This window comes from Microtus ochrogaster, chromosome 5 (assembly GCF_000317375.1).
Source record: "Microtus ochrogaster isolate Prairie Vole_2 chromosome 5, MicOch1.0, whole genome shotgun sequence".
NCBI classification, from domain to species: domain Eukaryota; kingdom Metazoa; phylum Chordata; class Mammalia; order Rodentia; family Cricetidae; genus Microtus; species Microtus ochrogaster.
In genome coordinates, this window is record NC_022012.1 from 64,716,812 (window position 1) to 64,736,037 (window position 19,226).

The 19,226-nt window shown below is 52.0% G+C and overlaps 1 protein-coding gene across 1 annotated transcript in view; it reads right to left on the minus strand.

Moving 5' to 3' along the window:
* Nucleotides 1-4,556, minus strand: part of Onecut1 (one cut homeobox 1) — a 35,237-nt gene extending 30,681 nt beyond the window's left edge. The window contains exon 1 of the mRNA XM_005347629.3: nucleotides 3,227-4,556. Within this exon, the coding sequence (XP_005347686.1) occupies nucleotides 3,227-4,331 (1,105 nt within the window). The 5' untranslated portion in view covers nucleotides 4,332-4,556. The remainder of the gene's footprint in view (nucleotides 1-3,226) is intronic.
* Between the last annotated feature and the right edge of the window lie 14,670 nt (nucleotides 4,557-19,226).

Genomic DNA, 19,226 nt, shown 5'->3' on the forward strand with positions numbered 1-19,226 from the left:
CCGACCGTAAGGGGGCGAAGTACCGAGTACCGAAGAGCAGACCATCTTCACGTAGGGCTCTGGAGGTCTCCTCACCTCTGGCAGGGCTGAGTGCCCAGCACACATCCTTGCCTGGGCTGAGGACCTGAGCCAACACCACCTTCTGGGTGCACAGTGTTAGTCGCACTCACTTGTGGGTGTCTCTTGCAGTCTTTTCCCGTGCTGCCAGCTCCCGCCGAGGGGCCAAAGCCTTCTGGAATATTTAATTGGAAGCTAATCTCCTCCTGTCTTGATAGACGCCCACGTCAGAGGCGGGGCACCCAGCTTAGCTTCCCCACCCCACTCAGGACCAGAAGCGGCCTGCGTCTGGTCACGCTGCGTTTTAATGAGCAGCAGCAAGCATTATGTTGAGGCAACATATATTGATTTTTAAAAGGTAGTTAATTTGGTGAGAATTTCCTCCAGTCTTTCACCAGCGCTTGTAATTTATACATTCTTCTGGCGCCTCCCCAAACATACTGCCACGTGCAGAGGACTCTGACCCTCCAAACAAGCTGCTTGGAACGCGGGTCCCAGAGAGGACTGAAGAAACCACTCTTCCCCCCGAGGAGTGAGGGAACTCTGTCAGGCCTTACAAAGGGCTAGAGAAAAGATGAGTGTTTAGTCTTAAGGGCTACAGCTAGCAAAACTGCAGTGGCTGGTGATGGGGAGCCGGCCCTGAGTTCCTGTGGCTGTCTAGGCAAAGCATCAGACTTATCAGTCCTTAGACTCCATCACTGAGGCTTGCTGGCGACCTTCCCAAGGATCAGAAGCTTCTCTTAAGAAAGAAAGAAAGAAAGAAAGAAAGAAAGGAAGAAGAAGAAGAAGAAGAAGAAGAAGAAGAAGAAGAAGAAGCAGCAGCAGCAGCAACCAGGCTGATTGTTCTTTAGTTACTCAAAAATGGGCCTTGATTTCCAGGCAGAGTGGATGATTCCGGGTCTCTTGCATGTGCATCCTGCCCCTCATGGCAGACTTAGGTTCCAGTCTTCTCACTCTTTTATGTTCCAGAAACAAAAATGCAAGAGGTGGTGATCCAATCCGCCTCAGGGCACCCAGTGTCCTTGGGACCGGTGTCAGCTCGAGCCTCCTACTTTCCACACATTCTAGGAAAAGGCCACATGCTTGGAGCCAAGAATAACAGAGCTAGTCATTTGGATCTAGTGTACAGAGACCCTTTGGTGACCTTCTGGGTCCCATGAGCACCTGCTCAGCACCCAACTCATGCCTTTAGTGTGCAGGTTCTAGAACTTAGTCTTCATTCACTGGGCTCCCCAGCACCAAGCACCAGCCCTTCCCCAGCTCAGCTTTCTTATCTGGAAGTCAGGGGGCTTTGCACAGGATAGACAGGCTAGGTTTCCAGGAGGAGGCACTCAGCACAGGACCTACCAGTCCCTCCTTCCAGGGTGTGACAGAAGACCCTGTGGGGTGTCGCTGATGTCTGGAGTGTCTTCACCAAGTGGTGGGATGGGACTTTCGCGAGAGAGTACGGCCTTTTTATCCACATTTCCGTGCCCCACACAGGCTAGCCTCAGAGCCCTCCCTACCTGCCTGGAAGTCGGGAGCCCTGGCTTCAGGCGAGGGTGCTATGGAAGGTTCTGAGGGAACAGTGGGAGAGCAGCAAGATCAGCTGCACCGCGGGGACTCAATGGGCCCACCAGGGGCTCCAACACCACGTAAAGTCATAGTGGAACCATGAGGCTTAGGCATTCGGTCGGCCCTCGGCCAGGCCAGGGTCGCCTTGCCCTTTGCCTCACCTCACTCCTGGGAGTAATAACCCTAACCTGCCTTGGGAACTTTAGAGCAAAGGACGGAGTGAGTTAGCCTGGAAATTCTGGGCGGCCAGAGGCTGAAGCAGCATGGCACCTACCACCGAAGGCCTCTAGAGCCCAGATGCAGGGAACACTAGGGTAGCCCGCGCGGGCTAGGATCCCAGGCTAGTCCGCACCTGCCTTTCCCCGGCTTCTCATTGGTAGGCACCGGGTGGGGGAGGGGGATCGGCCGCATGCTTTGATTTTAGTCGGTGAAACGGCTCAGTGCCCTCGGCTCAGAGCGGATTGACTGTCTCTGGTTCTCTAGGGACGAATTAATGGAGAACGATCAGTTAATTAACAAACCCTCATTCCAGCGTTTACCTTTCTCTTCACCAAGACTCAGACCTGGGCGCAGGGCTCAGATGAGGCTGTATGTGTCTTGAGGCCCGGTGGGGGTGGGGTGGGGTGGGAGGACTTGGATACAGGAGTCAATCAACGCGGTAACCTCCACCCAGGTCTCATGAACACAGTCCGCCCCTAGGCTGCCCTCTTCTCGCCTCTTCAAGGGTCGCCGAGTGTGTCTGAATCCCTGGTGCGGTTCATCATCTGGGCTCAGCTGTCCACTAGGTCTCCTGGCCCACTACGGGAGTCAGGCATGTGCCTGCACTTGGCAGCTGAGTCTTTCAGTGCTCAAAATCAACCTGCTAGGGGTTTGGAACTGGGAGCCCGGCTTGCTGATTTGGGGAACATTTACATACTCCCACCCAAGAGCACAGAGACTTAGATAAAAAATCACGAAAACGAAAAAAACGAGTTGTCAGCGGTGATCCCTGGGCTCAACGGGAAGTTCCTGGGGACCTGGTCACTGTCTGTCTCTGTCCCTCTCCTTTCCACAGCCGGTTACACGCGCAGCCCATGTGTGGTAACCTTGGCGAAGCCAGGTTTGGAATCTGTGTGCACACCCTACCGAAGTGTGGCTCCCCGGACGTGCGGCGCCAATAAAATGGGGCAAGAGTGGGTGGCCGCAGCCAGCTCAGCCGAATATTGACCGGCAGAGTGAGTAGCGCCAGTCCCGCGCCGGGTATGTGCCTTGTGCAACCGGAGTAGTTTTAGGTTTTCTTCGTCCCTTCCTAAACCCGCTATGTTCCTCTGAGAACCACACAACCAGTGTTCCACCAGGTTCTAAGAGTCTCTCGGCCTGAGGCTCAAAACCCTGCAGTTCTGTCCCCGAGCCACGGGGTTGTGAATGCTGCCCAGACCGAAGCCACGGTGGCCGCCTTGTTCAGTCTCCCACAACCCAATGCACTGAGACCCTGGAGGAGAAGGTCGGTTGCCTAAGCTGGCTCTTCCAAGTCTAGGAAAGAAAGGGGAGGCGGAGCGGGACGAAGCGCGCCCAGCCTTCTCTCATTCCCTCCCACCTTCAGTCCCTTATCTCGCCCACGCGCCCGTCGGCTCACCTGCTAAGCGGAGCGCGGACATGCGCTGGAACTCCGGCTCCTGCAGCCACTTCCACATTCTCCGGAAGGTCTCCCGGCCGGACTTGAGTTTGCTCCAGGGCTTGGGGTTTCGCAGCAGGTCCGAAAGGGTCCCCTGGGAACGGCAGAGCACCCTCTGCGCGAAGATGGCCTGTGGGATGCTGTAACGTTTGAGCTCGGTGGTGATACGCTGAGCCACCTCTTTGGTATTGATCTCTTCCATCTGCCCTGAATTACTTCCATTGCTGACCTGCGAGCCGGTCACCGAAGGGTTGGGCTCCCGGGCTGTGCCCAGGAGCTGTCCGTGGCCCTGGGCATTCAGGTGGGCATGGGGATGGTGCGGAGGAAGGCCGTTGATGGGCACCATGCCGGCCGAGGTGGGCGTGAGGTGCTGCTCTCCGTGGCGACCGAGCATGGCAGGGTGGTGGGCTTCAAAGCCATTTGGGGTAAGCATCTTGTCGGTGGGCATAGCCGCTCCGGGATGAGCATAGTGGGGAAGCCCTTGCTGGGAGTTGTGAATGCTGCCCAGACCGGAGCCAGAGAGGGGCGAGAGGCTCTGGCCCATGCCAGCCACGTCCTTGTGGTAAGGGGTATAGAGATTATTCATGGAGGCTAGCCCGCGCTCATCCCGCATAAGAGTGAAACTACCACTCACGTTGCCCGCCAGGCGCTGGTGGTGGTGTGGGTGGTGGTGGTGATGGTGGTGGTGATGGTGGTGAGGGAACTTGTCGGACACAGTGGAGATGGGCGGCAGCGGCTGCAGAGGGGTTAAGGTGGTGTAGGTGGTGGGCATGCTCATACCTGGGGGAGTTTCACAGGCCATGGTCATGGTGGGGTGCAGGGGGCCAGCCAGGCTGTGCTCAGGGGCGCGGTGGTGGTGGTGGTAATCGCTGCCTCCGCTGCCGCCGTCCAGCAGGGACGCCATGCCCATGGAACGCGGGTGCGCCGGAGGCAGGTGGCTGCCGCGGTGCCCCACGGAGCTGCGCGCGTGAGGGCTGCCGCCCAGCAGGTCGGCAGGGGCGGGCACCGGCTCATGGCTCACCCCGTGCAGCTCGCCGATCGCCTCCATGGTCAGCTGCGCGTTCATCGTGATGCGGGCGAGCGGGCTGCAACATCGATGTGGCCGGGCAGAGGCGGCGAGGGGCACACGGAGTCCAGTCTTCACATTGGCTGCCGGCGACTGTGGCCTTTCTTTCTCTCACTGTGGGGATCTGTGTCTCTCTCTCTTTCTCTGTGTGTCTCGCCTTCTCGCTTGCTCCCACCTTCCCCTCTGCTTTTTTTTTTTTTTTAAATATTAATCTCCAAAAAGGATCCGCGCTGTTGGGAGAGCGCGGTGCCCCCTAGCCTGCCCAGCCCGGCCCCCTCTCTCCCCTCTCCTTAGAATCGTGCTGCCCCCGGCTTCCTTAACGCGGCCCGTGCGCCTGCCGCGGCTGCTGTTTGCCTGCGCCGCCCGCCAGCTCGAGCCATGGCTCGGTTACTGTTGCAGACTGTGGCCGCGATTCGGTAGCCGCCGCTGCTGCCGCTGCCCGCCCTCACGCCCGCCGGGCGCAGCGCGCATGCGCGCTTCTAGACCCCGCCCCCGCGGTCCCAGAGCAAGGGCTCCGTGACGTCCCAGTACAAATGAACGGGGGGGGGGCGGGCGCGGAGAGCTTTCTCGGTGGCGCCGGACGGCCCCGGAGCGGTGCGCACGTGCACGGGACGCGCGCAGAGCGCGACCTGGAGCCGCTGCCACAGTCCCGGGAGGCTTGCTTTCCCCTGGTCTTCCTCCCTGCCTCCCTCTCGCTTCCCAGTCCCAGACTCTGTTGCCTGGCTTCTGTCACAGTGGGTCAGCTAGATTAGAGAGTTAAAGTTCCTGGGTCTGAGTGGCTGTTTGTCTGTGCAGGTTACCCGCGAGGGGCCGGGAATTGTGCCATGGCCCTCGCCCACTCTTCCACTCGCCCCCTTCCCCCCGGCCTTTATTCCCTGGAAGGTCGCTGGAGACGAGCTCATTCCCCCATCCTTAAATGCCTGGGCTACGGGTCCTGAGAGGTGTATACCTTAAAGGCCTATGTCAGCGTGGCCGCAGTTGAACTGGCACCTACGAACCTCCTGGGTACTCCTAGATCCACCTTTCCCCATCTGAGCCAAGGGCAGAAGATCATACAGTGCCTTGAGATCAGATCGAGGCCACACCTCGCTGTCCCAGACTTCAGAGGAGGTCTTCCATTATGCTCCCAATTAAGGCGGTTCTTCACTTCTGTTAACTCTGCTTGGAGGATCGTGAGGTGGACTAAAGAGAGTGCCTGGATGGGCTCCCTGGTTAACATCAGGGGTTGGTCTTTTAGTTACTCTACAGCATTCATAGAAAAGCACCTAGAGGCTGCTGCTATTCGGGAGTAGAACCCACGCAGACAGAGTGCACGCAGCCGCGCTGGTCTCTGCTTGGTCCGCAGGGACGCTTTCCTCTTCTCGGCGTCCCTGCAAGAAGCCTCCAGATTTGAAAATCAATTCAGCTCTGGGCATAATTGCGCCCCTGTCACAGTCACGCTCCAATCCGGAATTGAACCCAGGCCTTTAGCCTGGTGGGGACGCGTGGGGAGGCCCCCAGTGTGGGACACACACCCGGCCGCCACATGCCGCGGCTTTCTTTTATTTACAAAAGAAAGAAAGAAAAAAGTCTGTAACAAAAGGCAGAGCCTTGTCTGCTTAGGTGCTTTTATCCCTTGGAGAAAGGACAGATGTGCCCATTGTCAGGCCCTTGGCAGTTATGGCCGGGTCAGCGCCGAGCCTCAGCCCGGGGCTAGCGGTGTTCACAATAAGGATAGCCTCAGAGCCAGGCTTTCAGGGTTCAGCTACTAAACAAAGTGTCTGAGGCCTGCTATGTGCCAAACAGAGAGCCCATTGCCTATAAACTGGTTTTCAGAGGCTAGGACTGAGTCGTGGTGGTGTTGGTGTCTGTGAGGAAAATTTGGTATATGGTGAATCCTGCGGCCGAAATCCCATCAGCTAAGGCACACAGGGGCTCATCTCTTAGCCTAGGTCCCTGCCACCAACAGCCCAAGACCACTTTAGGCCAGTCAAGGTCAGTGGGTACAGCAAGACTTCCTAGAACACTGGGCTCTGGGACTTAATTTGCTGGGTCTCATCATCAGAAAGCCCCCATCCTATCCAAATAACTCCTGAAGATTCTAATTTTTGTCTATTTGGCCATGATCATTTAGGAATCTGGAGTTACCCCCCCCCAGGAAAAAGTCTTTGGGGGGGGAGGATACACTGGCTAAAACTAAAATTCACTAATTTATTTTTAAATCATCTCTTCAGACACATTCAAGGGTAAAATATTTTCTCTCTAGTAAATCAGCGTCAGAAGCCAAATCCACATTGCCTTATTATTTTTGAGCCCCTTTCCTGTACTATAGAGTACTTGCCTCTCATATAAGACCAAAGGATGAATTAAAGCAATCTAGGCTCAACTGTTTCTGCCGTCACATTTTAATTCCATTGAAATGATTGCTCTGCCCTTATGACCATCTCTTCCTGAAAGACAGTTCGTTTAAAAAATTAAAGAAATTACTATACAAATTGTTCATCCTCCAGTCCATTAGAGACTTAATCTTAGATGTCCTCCTTCATGAAGACTCCTGGCTGAGGTCCTGGAGCCCACCTGAAGAAGGGTGGGATCATGGGAGCTCAACTCTGCTCAGGTAGCAAGGGGCTTCATCAAAAAGGTGGGTTGTTTCAGCTTTGGTTCCCAAGGGAGAAAGGGAGTTCTGGAAGGGTCTCTTGGCCTTGCTCACTTCAGTGTTTGACACCGCACTCCTTACAAAGGGATCTCTGAATCTCGCACTGCAGGACTTGGTTCCCGAATCTCCCTCTCCCTCCTCTTCCATTTCACACCTATTACTGAAGCATCGTTTTCCTGTAGTTGCTGAGTCAGAAGCGCCGTGTCTTTTGACCTCTCAGAAGCATTTCCTGTCGCTGAGTATGGTGTGGAGAAAGCATGCTTTTCTCCTCTGGCCTCTGAGAGATTGTCAAATGCTAGGAGACTGGGTTATCTTTTGTTACCTTGTTTCCTCTTCTCAGAGTGCCCAGCACAAAGCTTGGCTCCCTTAGGTGTACTCCAAGGAAAGAGAGAACAAGAGTCTGCAGAAGAATTCCTTGAAACTGGAGCGATACATGTGTGAGGGGAAGGAAGGAAAGGGCTTCAATTCCAAGCAACTGCAGGAGAATTAAAGGAAAAAAACAATGCCCAGAATTATATTAAAACATACGTGTTTTAAAAACAGGAACTAAAGGCTCAAATAGATGCTTGTTACATGTATTTTCATGTTGGAAATCAGGTGGTTTTTTTTTTTTTTTTTTTTTTACTGAGGACTGAACCTAGGGCCTTGAGCTGGACAAAGACTATCACTGATGTTTATTTTGTAAATGTCTTAAGTGCCTGGGAGAGGTAGGTAAATGAAATTTGTCCTCTGCTAAATAGACTTCAGTTTGCAGGAAACACCCTCAGACTTGGGGAAAAGGCCACACAAGATTCTCTAAGAAGAGTCCATGCTATGCAGTCAATGGCTTACTTTTCTTCGAGAGTAGTAGAGATATAACATACGGACCATTCCAAAGACATGTTTCTAGGCTCTCTGGACCATCAAGTGCTCGGTTTCTGTTTGGTGTCTGGCAGTCATGGGGTTCAGCAAATATTCCCATCCCCTGTTTCGGGGCGAGAGACCCTTGGTTACAGCTTCTGAAGCCTCCAGCATTTCTGAAGCTTGCGTGGCTTAGCATGACACTCCTGTGGAGGAACCTGTGGGCAGCATCTGGTTACAGCAGAACCCTTGATAAATGCGGTGAAGGATTTGATTACAGACACTTCCAGCAGGCTTCTACTCTCTTCCTCTAGAGTCTTTTCATCTCTGGAGAAAATTTATTCAGAAAATTGCTGTTTGTGCTTCGAATAGACAAGAATTTTAGAATAAGTGATCTGGTGCTGTATTATTGAAAAAATTAAAACAACAAATTAATTTCCAGTTCCATGCGATGTGACACGCCCTCCCAAATCCCGCCCCCGCTCCACAGGGGGAAAATAGTGACTTCTCATTGGGGTGGAGGAAGTGGGAACCAATGATTCTAGCGTCTCTCTTCAAACTTTGTTCCTGTATTTATTGTCGATATAGTTTTTGTTCATCTATCCGGCTAACCTCCTTCCTCTTTTTTCCTTCCTAAATATTGTGTTGTACATGAGAATGATTTTAAACTCAGCATTTTATTTTTTTTTTGCACCACCCGTTCTTTCATCTCCTGTCCCCTCATAGTCCCAAAGAAGATGCCTGAGGAAGGGCGGTCAGCTCCCTCTAACCCCAGCTTACATGGAGTTCCAGGAATTGCTTGGAGCCGCCTCGGTGGCATCGGAGAACTGACCACGCGAGAGCATCTCTGGTTACATCCTGGGCAAGGAAGAAAACCACCTGCTCTCCTGGGACCCTGGGTGAACTATCAACGGATTCTTCTGGGTTGAAACTCTTTCTGGGGGTCCCCTACTTTGGTAAAGGCTCTGCACGTCTTCAAGCCAAGAACGCTGAAGAGGTGTCACACTGGCCCTGGGACTGAGGGAAACGCTTCTAACTCCTGGGTGACAGGTGGCAGGGCCCAGCGCTGGACAAGGTTAGTCTCACTCCCTGGAAATTGGTTTTCTGTAGTCTGACTTCCAGTGGGTTTTCTCTTTTGGTTAGAATTCTATATTAATGGAGGAGGAACCCTGACCAAGATTGTGAGGGAGCCGGTGAGGGGAAGACAGAACTTTTCAGATTTGGGGCAGCGGTGAACACTACTTTTCCAGCCCTCGTCTTTTGGAAGTCCGCGACGGATTAGCAGTGGCCGTCTGATGGTGGAGAGTGTCAAAGCTGGGAACTGAAAAGGCAGGGGTGAGAGTGAGGACCCTCCTGTTGATGTCATTCAAAGCGACTCAAAGTAAGGAAAATTCAGAGGGGTGGACCAAACGCCAATTGTATTAGCAACGCTCTCTAGAACAACATTCTTCTCCGACGTTGAAGATAATTACTAAAGAGCAGAAGTCACCAGCCACCACCCAGCCGGGAGCCTCAGACGCAGCGCAGGGCTTGGAGCAGCCAACCTACCCCAAGCCCGGCCCGACGCACGCCCACTTTGGCGAACTCCACCGTCGCCCAGCAACGCCGCCGACGCAGGCCCAGAACAGCTGCACTTGGGAAGGAGGAAAACTCTTTAAACAAATCATTTTGGTGTCTAATCAATTAGTGTTTGCGCAGTCAAGTACCACAGATTTAACAGAATAATCGTTACTGCCCTTGTCTTTATTTGACCCGCAGACACCTAGAAGATTTAAAAATAAAACGCAGGTGTTCTGAGCGCCTGCCCTGTTGCCTGCACCTCCCTCCTCGGCCTGCTCCGCTGGGTTTGGCTTTTGGTTTTACTAAGACCGGGGGTGGGGGTGGGGTGGGGCGGAGGGACTCATATTTTTCTCTGTCCTTCACTTTCCTACTTCACCCTCCCCCATTTCCGACTTGGCCCTTCACAAATCAGTCACCTTATCGGTGTGTCCCCATCCTGCATCTCTGACCCAGGGACTCTGTGCCCTGGTCCTTTTGCCTGATGGTGTAGTATTATGGAGTGGAGCACAGTCAGTCCGCTGGACCACCCCAGTCTCCAGACCTCGGCCCTCACGCGCCTTTCAGAACCTGTCCAAGACACAAGGTGTCTCGTGCTTGACCTTCAGTTTCTATGGCGTTGGGGAAAGACCTTGGCCAGGGCGTGGGTCTTGCATGCCTTAGGGGTCTTGCTCCACAGATCTCTCTCTCTCTCTCTCTCTCTCTCTCTCTCTCTCTCTCTCTCTCTCTCCCCCTCTCTCTCCTCCCTCTCCTAAAGGGAAAAAAGAAAAGTAGAAAAGCTTTGGTCCACATCCCATTACCCCATCACTACCCGACTGGTAAGTAGGGTATGCTAGCCAGTGGGACTGAAGAAGAGCCAAGCCAGAGGACTGTTAAGGTACAGGGTACTGCCTATCCGAGGCAGGCTTCTCTAGGCCGGGGCCATCCCAAGGTCTATGAGTCTGTCTGGAAGGTCTCCAGACTCTTGTGCCTTGCCCTTGAGTCTTTTGCAGATTTCACATGTGGATCCTTGTGTGTGTAGCTGGTTAGATACACTAATGTGTTTCCCTACGCCCGAGATGAGGTCCCAGACTGCTGAAGGATGTCAGTAGGGCCTGTGGGAATATGTCCATGCAGGTGAGAAACTTTGGAAGACCCAGGCTGCCCCAATACTTGCAACCACAGTGGAGCCGATGCACCTAGGTTGCTGGTTTTGTTAAATGCAAGGCTGCAACTCTACAAGCAGGGCATAGGTGGAGGTGAAACTGCAGGTGAGTCTACCTTCCGGCCACCTTGCTAGCCCCTCCAGTTCCAGAGGCCCCAAACACTCCAGAGTGTTACCACCTGGTTGGAAATGCCTGGCGCCCCAGGGTTCCAACATCACTAGAGGAACCTTCTTTTCAAAAATAAATGATTAGAATGTGCTTGACTAATGCCCGTATTTTCCTGTTTAACATACATTAATCCAAGGAACAAAAAAATCAATATTGTTAACAACATTGCAAACAAATTCTAGTCCATCTCACACAAAAACCTCAGATTTTCAACCACTCCTATCCCCCTGAATTTGTTAATCTCGGGGGATACCGATAGGTCCTGACTGCTGTGGAACTCAATCCTAACTTTTCAATACTGGTCTCGAAAATCCCATCCTCCCCCAGTCTTTTATCATGGGTATATATGGGGAGAGGCACTGAAGGCACTCTATAGCCTAGCCACCTCTCTTCTGAAGCTATTCCAGAACCTCAAGTTCTCTTAATCCTGTCTCATTGGCCACCAGGTGAATGCCTAAGGTCACTGGACAATATTCTGGGTTTTGTTTTCTCTCCTGGACAAAACCCCATAGGTAGCAGATTCCAGCATCTTCCCAGAGCGGGGATCCCACACGTTTTTGTGCCTGTCCTAACTATCTGAACCTAACATTAGCTGGTGGTTCTTGTTGGGAGTTTATTGTAATTATTATTTTTAAAAACTGGTGTTTTCCACCAGGAGGAAACAAACTAGAGGGGCTGGCTAATGAAGGAACTTAGGTTTGCAAAAACACCGTAAATAATTTATTATTGTATTTCAAGGGAAAAAATAGCTTTCTTAAATCATCCCCGCAATATAAATGGCAGACTTACAGTATGGTCCTGGTAAGTCTAAATTTTTAAAGGAGCAATATTCAAAGAGACATAGATGTCTGTATTAATTATTTATTCGCCGGTGCCTTCCTTCGTTTCTGACTTATTATTAATTAGGCGCCTCTAGTCTTTCACAGAGCGCTCCACTGAGCCGGTTGCAGCTTTAAATATGAATTAAAAGCAAATCCAAGCTACTGTAATGCGAAAATTATTCCGTGTCTTGCATGGCAGAGATGAATAGCCGCGTGGATCAATACCGTGAAACTCGGCTCCCAACGACAAGGTTATTGATAGTTCGTAGTAATGACATTAATGATGGAAAAAGGGGAATAACCGCCCACCCCCCTTGGAAACTTTTTAGCCACTGAAACCCCCCGCAATAAAAATGGGAAGGGGGCAGGAATCTTAAGTGTAAGAAGAAAATTATTTATGAAACCCGGATAAACGACTTCGGAACCTAGATGCATTTGAACTTAAAGCTCTTGGCTTCTGGCGGCCCTGGCTCCAGCTGGGGAGACCGCGAAAACCCCAAGCAGTGGAGAGCTGGGGAGCTAGGTGCGCTGCAGCAGCCTTAGCCTCCGGTGTGCAGCCCCTCTGCTCGGTTCTCCGCTGGGAGAGCCAGGTGGAGGCGCCGAAGACGGAAGCTTCTGGAAGTGGGTGGGAGGGGGATTGGCGTGAGGCGGGTTCCAGCTGTCCCGGAGGCTACTGGAGGCCGAACCTCTGCGGTCGGGACTTTGGCCTGGGTTTTACCTCTGGTTGGCTTGGCACCAGTCCCCGAAGAGGGGATCAAAAGCTGCGGCCTCGCGGGGGCCCATGGCCCTCTGAACAAGGCTGTCGCGCCCGGCTCGCCCTTGCTTGAGTGACGGGAAAACTGAGACCCGCAGGAAGCTCAGGCCTAGCACCCTCCTCTCCCTGCTATCCGCCCGGTTAACGGGGCTTGGCCTGCGTCTGCTCTATGATGCTTGGCCTGCAGAGCCGGCGGGCTCGGGTCTTCACCCACATCGGGTCCTCTGTGGTCACCGAGGCTGCCAGTCCCAGCATCGGTCCCTCTCACTGTCCCCTAGCCGATGCCACAGCAAGAGAGGACGCGTGCAGCGGGGACGAGAAAGGTTACGTCTTGGCCCGGCGGGGCCGCGGAAAAGGTCAGCGCCCGAGGGACCGTAGCAGGCCCGTGGTCCCCTCCCCCTTTGCTGGGCGCTCTGCCGCCTCGTCCCCTCCTCCAGCACGAAGACCCGCCTCTGGGGGCGGAGGTCGTAGTGACCCTGACAGCTTCCCGAAGGACTGTGCAGAGGCTGCGGGTCGCTGCTGGCAGGCAGGCCTGGCCGCGGTTCTGGAGCGTGTCCTGACAAGTGTTTTAGGTTAGAGTGGGCTGTTGGAACGTTTACTGTGGCCCCCGACAGAGACTAGAGGACGCCCCCGAAAATATGGGTGATTTTGTATTTTTGTCTATTCAGTCTCCCTCCCTCTGTTTTCTCCCTCTTTCCTTTCCAACACCATCATTCTTTCGTCCTTCTCATCCCTTAAACTTCTCCCATTTTCTTCCTTGTAACCACCCCCTCCCCGCCCCCGTCCGTCCCCCACTTTTCTTCCCTCCCACCCTAGTCTTATTTGGTGCCTCTAGCTTTCTTCACTACCCCTCTTCTGGGGTCTGCTACAGTCCTCACCTCTAGACTTTCATAGGAAAGGCTCCAGTTCCATTTAGCACCAACATCAAGGAATCTTGTTTTTGAAGAAGGAAGGGCAGGTGAGCAAAGGGATCACCTGCTCTTCGGTGGTCCCTTGCTGTAAGCTTCTCTGCTAGGTTTTAGTTGCTGCCAAGGTTCATCTGGCTGGAGCCTGGACTTGTCGGGAAGAGTTGCGATGCCTTGCCGACCTCCCGACACTAGCAAGACTTCTGTGTGCTGCTTGCTTTTCTTTTACTTTATTTTATTAGATAAAGGAGAATATCAACATTAGTCGCAGAGGTTATAACCACTAAAATCAACAGTTGAACCTTAGCTCTATTTCAGAACATAAGAGTAGCTAAGTTGAAACCAGTTTCTGGCTGGTTAAAACAACCCCGAACTTCCTGCCACCGAGGAAAAGTCCACAGTCAGGTTCATGTTTCATAGAAACACCCTCCACACACACATTGAATGCACGGGCCTCATTCCCACAAGGTCCACAAGCAAAGAGTGTTTTCAGAAAGGAAACACAACAGACTGCAAAAGAAAAAAAAAACACACTTGATTCTGGAAAAAAATCAATATCCAAATTAGATTTATTGTCTGCTTATGCGATTAAAAATGACAAAGTGTTGGCTTTTATTTTCATAAAAAGACAGAAGGCTGAACAAAATAATTTACTATTGAGTTCGTTGAGTTTCATTTGCCTGGGAAAACCCTGAGGGGGCTGATAAGGCAGTTGGGACGTGTAGGGCCCCAGTCAGGAGTCCTCTGAGGAGAGGCAAGAGCACTTTTTAACTCCCCCCCCCCCAGGTGATTGCTGCAGTTCCTAGAAGACATTTCTCAATTTCAGATCCAAAGCAATTGTGTCGCACTGAAAAACTCTCAGTTCTGTCTTGCTCCAAAGAAATGCTGGGTGACCCCAACATGACCTCAAACCCAGGTCTGTAGTTTTGTTTCCCAAGGTAACTTCTGCATTCAGGATGATCTACTTTGCTTTTTTGGAACTCCACAGCTCCAGAACTCAGGCAGCCACAGGTAGAGGAACAACTGTTTGAAGTCTGCCTCTTCCCCCTAGGTCTCTGTGTGTGATTGTTTGTTTGTTTGTCTTGGCTTTCAGGGCTGCTGGAATTGGCAAAGTATATGTTTGTTTGCTTACTTGCTTTCCACACCAGCCTAGGCTAGTAGATATAAGTGTAGTGGCTGGGGGTACCCTTGAGGAATATACTGCATTGAACATCTCATAATTACATCAACAGCCGGGTTCTGTCCGTTTTTAAGTGTTTTAAAAGAAAAACAAAAGAGCCCACAGTGTGTATTTCCCTCTACACTCCCCAAATTCTCAAGCTGAGTGTCAGAATCCTCGGGAGTCTCTTCGCTGTCACCCCCTGCTCTGCATGCGGTCTGCGGTGCCCACTCCTACATTTTCACTGCCTTGTTCTCTTGACAGTGGCTTCACACACTTTTCACAATATCCCGGGGCCAGGTCCCTTAGCACCCTTAAATGCACCTTCAGGTTTTGCATCAGAGCTCTTTGGAGGTATGGCACATGCTGGGACTCTTTTAGAAAACCTTTAATTGCTTCTTTACATTGTTGCTGTTCTCGAAATCAGCCTGGAGGGCTTAGCTCCTGGTACTTGTAGAAATAAATGCCTCTTCCTTGGTCCCTCTAGGTGTCAGGGCTGAAGGAGAAGGGTATGGTATGGATTGCTTGTTCCTTGGAAATAGGACAGGCTCTGTGGAGGGATCCAATTGTGACTTTCCCCTACTTGGAGGCAGTGAGGAGGTCCCTCACTAGGCTATAAAGGAGATGGGCAGGCAGCCTTTGGTAGGTCAAGACTTCGGGTTTCCTGATTCAGAGTGGCATCAGTTCCTGGAGATCTGGTAGGCATATTCCAAATCCAGCTTCCTGAATCACTCATTTGGCCTTCCCCACTGCCCTCAAGGCCCTCTTCTCAGGCCTCATTTTGGGACCAGCCTCTCTCTAGCAAACTGGGGCAGTGAGTTTCAGGGTCAAAGGTCAGGCAGAGGTTCCTTCTTTACGGTAGTTGGGCATTGTAGCCATGGCTCCTGTCATGGAGGATGGGTGCCCACGGCCAACCAGACTCATCACAGATCGCTCAGTCCACGCTAGCCTCTCTGTAATGTTGTAGGGTCTTTAAAGAGTGGGAGGAGGATGAAATTTAAAAAATAATATTCTTATGTAAAAATCAAGAACCTTTTGTTGAGGGGGCATGGTTTAATGCTTCTTTAAGTATTTCTGTTGTGGGCTCGCTTCGCCCAAAAGCCAGAGGAGAAACCTTCCATTGTCTCATTTTCTTCCCTGGGCTGGCCAGAGCTGGAAAGAACTTACCAACGAATACCCAGCCTTGCAAGTAGCCCCGTCTGTTCCAAAGGGACTGACCTTTTGCCGGAATGGGGGCAAGGCCAGCAGAGTAAAAAGCAGGTTTCTATGCATGCCCACGTGGATCCATGTCACCCACACACGTCCATCAATTCCTGCAGGTCAGAGCTGGATTTACGCGTTTCCAGCCTCAGCTCTGAGCTCAGAGCCATCAGGAGTTAGAATTCTCCCTCCCGACGAAAGCCATGGTCAATAGAATTCTGGGTATCAAATGAGCAATAATTTGCTGTGGCTACATGCTGGATAATGAAAGATGTTAGTGGGATCAATAAAAAATGAAAACACTTTTACTTACATCTTGAGTTACAGTTTTAGGAGAGGGAGAGAAGCAACCAACCCAACGCTGGTTCCGAGTCTCCTGTCTTTTTCCCCAGAGCCGCTAGGCTTCTCCAGCACCCGACTGGCCCTTCCTGACCCCCCGGGGCTTCTACTTCTCCTGTGCTGACAGGAGAGTAGACTATTTGCATTAAATTAACTCCTCAGGAACGAGTAATAACTGCCAGGCTTTTCTTTCCCCCCAAAGGCAGATATAAAATTAAAATAGTTTCCCGCCAGAACTAAAGGTCCCCTAATTGGTTGTAGTTTACTGAAAATATATGCAAGTGTCTCACAGTGAATCCGTCTTTTAACAACCTCGGAGCGTACACTTGATCAAGATGGCTTTGGGCAGGCCTCTTGTCTTCGGTTAGATGCACAAGGGCAAGCCAATGTATTCAATTCCTTTGGCTTCGTTTGCATTGGGAGTAAAACCTAGAGATTTCAACTTTCAACCTGCTTCCCCCACAGATATTAATTGCTCATATCTTTTTCATAATTTCGCTTGCTATGTCCAATTTGCTTTTAATTTATGTTGAATGTATTTGCTCCAACTTGTCTGCTTTTCTCCACGTTCAATTTCAAACAGACCTTTACTTTTACTGTTTTAGATTCCTAAGAATCGGTTAGGAAAAGAACAGAGAAACAGTCTACGTTTTTTTCAAAGCTATCAAAACAAACAAACAAAAAACCAAGAAAAATATTCCGTGCATCCTGCATAAAGCAGGGACCATTAAGCTCCCTGCCCGCTCTCAGCACTGAAGCAATATGAGAAGAATATTTGAAAATGTGTTTAGCTATGTCTGCAGGTTTAAATAACCTACGTCCCCCCTTCAGTACTTAAAACAAAACAAAACAAAACAAAAACCAACACAAATTTAGCCACTGCTGAAATGAACGAGGTGATTTTTTGCCACAACATTCTGAGTGTCAAGGTCACTGGCTGGGTTATCTTTAGAAGGGTTGGGTTAGATTCCGAGGAACAACGGAGTAACCTGGGCGATGTAGAAACGTCAATTAGAAGTGGGGAAGAATAGACAGATTCTAGTTGGGGGCTGCTCCAAGGAGTGTGTATCTTGCCCACTCCGTTTGTACAAAACGCACAAAGCAGGTGTACGGGGCCGCGGCGCGCTGCTCTGGAACAGAACCGCGCGCAAAGCTCAGCAGCGCGCTCGCGTACCCGCCACCCGCGTTTACACCCCGCTCCGAGGCCAGCTCTGGGTTCTCATTTGCTGCTTTAAACTCGTGGGGGAGGACCTGTTACCCACGGTGGCGGGCAGACAGTCTGGGAGGGGAGCGCCCCCTTTCCGTTTCCCGGGCGTGACGCGGGCTGTGCCCTCCGCCCCCGGCTCCCACCCTATTTGCGTGGCCACGAGCTCAGCAAAGGACCCGCGTGGCACACCCTCGAGCACCTGGCTGCGCTGACTCCCCGTTCTTAGTCCACTGCAGAGTGGACCTACGAGGCTGGCTTACCGCGGAGGGCGAGTCTGTGCGCATTAGCGGATTTCATGGCAGGTTGCTTCTGACACGCGACCAGGTTTCAGCTTTGCCTCCTAGGAGAGAGGGAAACCCGAATCAATTTGCATAATTTCAAATGAGAAGCGAAGAAACGAGGAGTCCCATTTTAAGCCCCCAATCCCACCCCTCACCTGTAAATCACCCCTCGCCCTCCCGGTGCAGAACCGGAAAAAGTAACCAGTGTTCGTCGCAGGTACCTTTCTTTGCGTTCATTTTAAAGACTGGGATGCAGCGGCCATCACTTTCTCCAAAGCCGCTCTCAGTCCTGAGGAGTCCTGCAAGGTCGCGGTGATTAGGATAGCGGGCAAGAAAGCCCACTGGCTCCCCATCGGAACCCAGGGTCTGAATCCCACTCAGAACCCCAAATCCCCTGCACTCCTTCGGCTTCAGCTCTGAGTCCGGGTAAACATCAATTCCCTCCCTCGTGCGCTGTCTCTCTGGCTCACACGCGTTTGTAGTCATAAACAAACAGCTAATTCAGGAACCGAAGAGCGAAGAAGAAACCGGGAGAAAAGAGGTGACCCAGAACCCCAGCGCTGGTCTCGGCTCGCCCAGCGTCGAGCCGCTCCTTTTGCTCAGGCCAGCAGCGCTTTTGGGGACGCAACTTGCATTTGAATAGCTGCCTGCGCTTGTTACGGACCCGAGAAAGCTCTGAAAGGGAATCACTATGCAAATTGTCCCAGTTACAATCGAAAGGTTCGATCTCCCGGAGCTGCCTGACGGAAGTTGATGTCAGCTATCTGTGCATTAGTCTTACGTTACCGCCTTCCCCGGCCTGCTCCTCACCCCCGCTCGCGCCTGTCGGGAGGATTTTTTTTTTGTTTTTGCTTATGTGTATATTTTCCCTAGTAATTAAAAAAAAAGCATTAAAAAGCAAAAGAGGCTGAAGGTGGTTGTCTAGCTCGCTCAGGCCTGAGAGTCCCAAGGGCACCCCAGGGAGGTGTGGCGACTGGGCCCTTTTCTTTTCTTTCCTTTCCTTTCCCCACCTCCTTTTTTCCCCTGCAGGTGTTAATAGTGTGTCTGAAATCAAACGTTTAGAAACGCACACACACACACACACACACACACACTCGCACTTGCACACACACATATATTTAAAGAGCTTTGAGGGACCAGGAGGTGGAGGGGTGGTGGTGGCTGGGCTGCACGTCTGCCTCCGCCAGTCTGCTTTATCCTACAATGCAGGCTGCAGATCAATACCCGCTCACTGTAATCCCGGTAATTGTAGGGCTCGCAGCTTTTATTTTAAAGAAATAGGACACTAGGTCGCGGGCGGGCGGTGGAAGCTCTGGGGTTGGATTGTGGTGCCTCCAGGAGTCTTTGGGGGCTATCTATCTATCTATCTATCTATCTATCTATCTATCTATCTATCTATCTATCTATCTATCTATCTATCATCTACTTCTGTCAAACCAGGGAATTCCGAGAGTTCTCTATAATAGGGTTGAGCCCTACCCGGGCCTTGCCAGGCCGTGAACCCCACCCGGGACTTGCCAGGCCTTCGTGGTTTCTGCATGGGATTGGCAAATCTGGAGGTAGGTTCGCAGAGAAGACAGCTCAGGGTCAGTCTTTCTGCAGACCTCGTCTGGGAGGAGTCAGGTTGGCCTGAGCTTCTTGGCCCTGGAACTGAGCCTGGGGTGCACACGTGCCAGATCTTGTCTACAGAGGACCCAGGACGCCAGACTTTGGCCTAGAAATGGAGGGCCAGAGGCCCAATCAGTATTGGACTGCGTGGAGCTTGGCAGGCAGACAGGGGCGCTAGGACCCGGTTAAGCGGCCCCTGAGGCCACGGCCTCTTCCTAGAGCAGGGGCTAGCCAACGACTGCAGCCGCTGAGATCCACACTGAGCCCTCAGGCCCC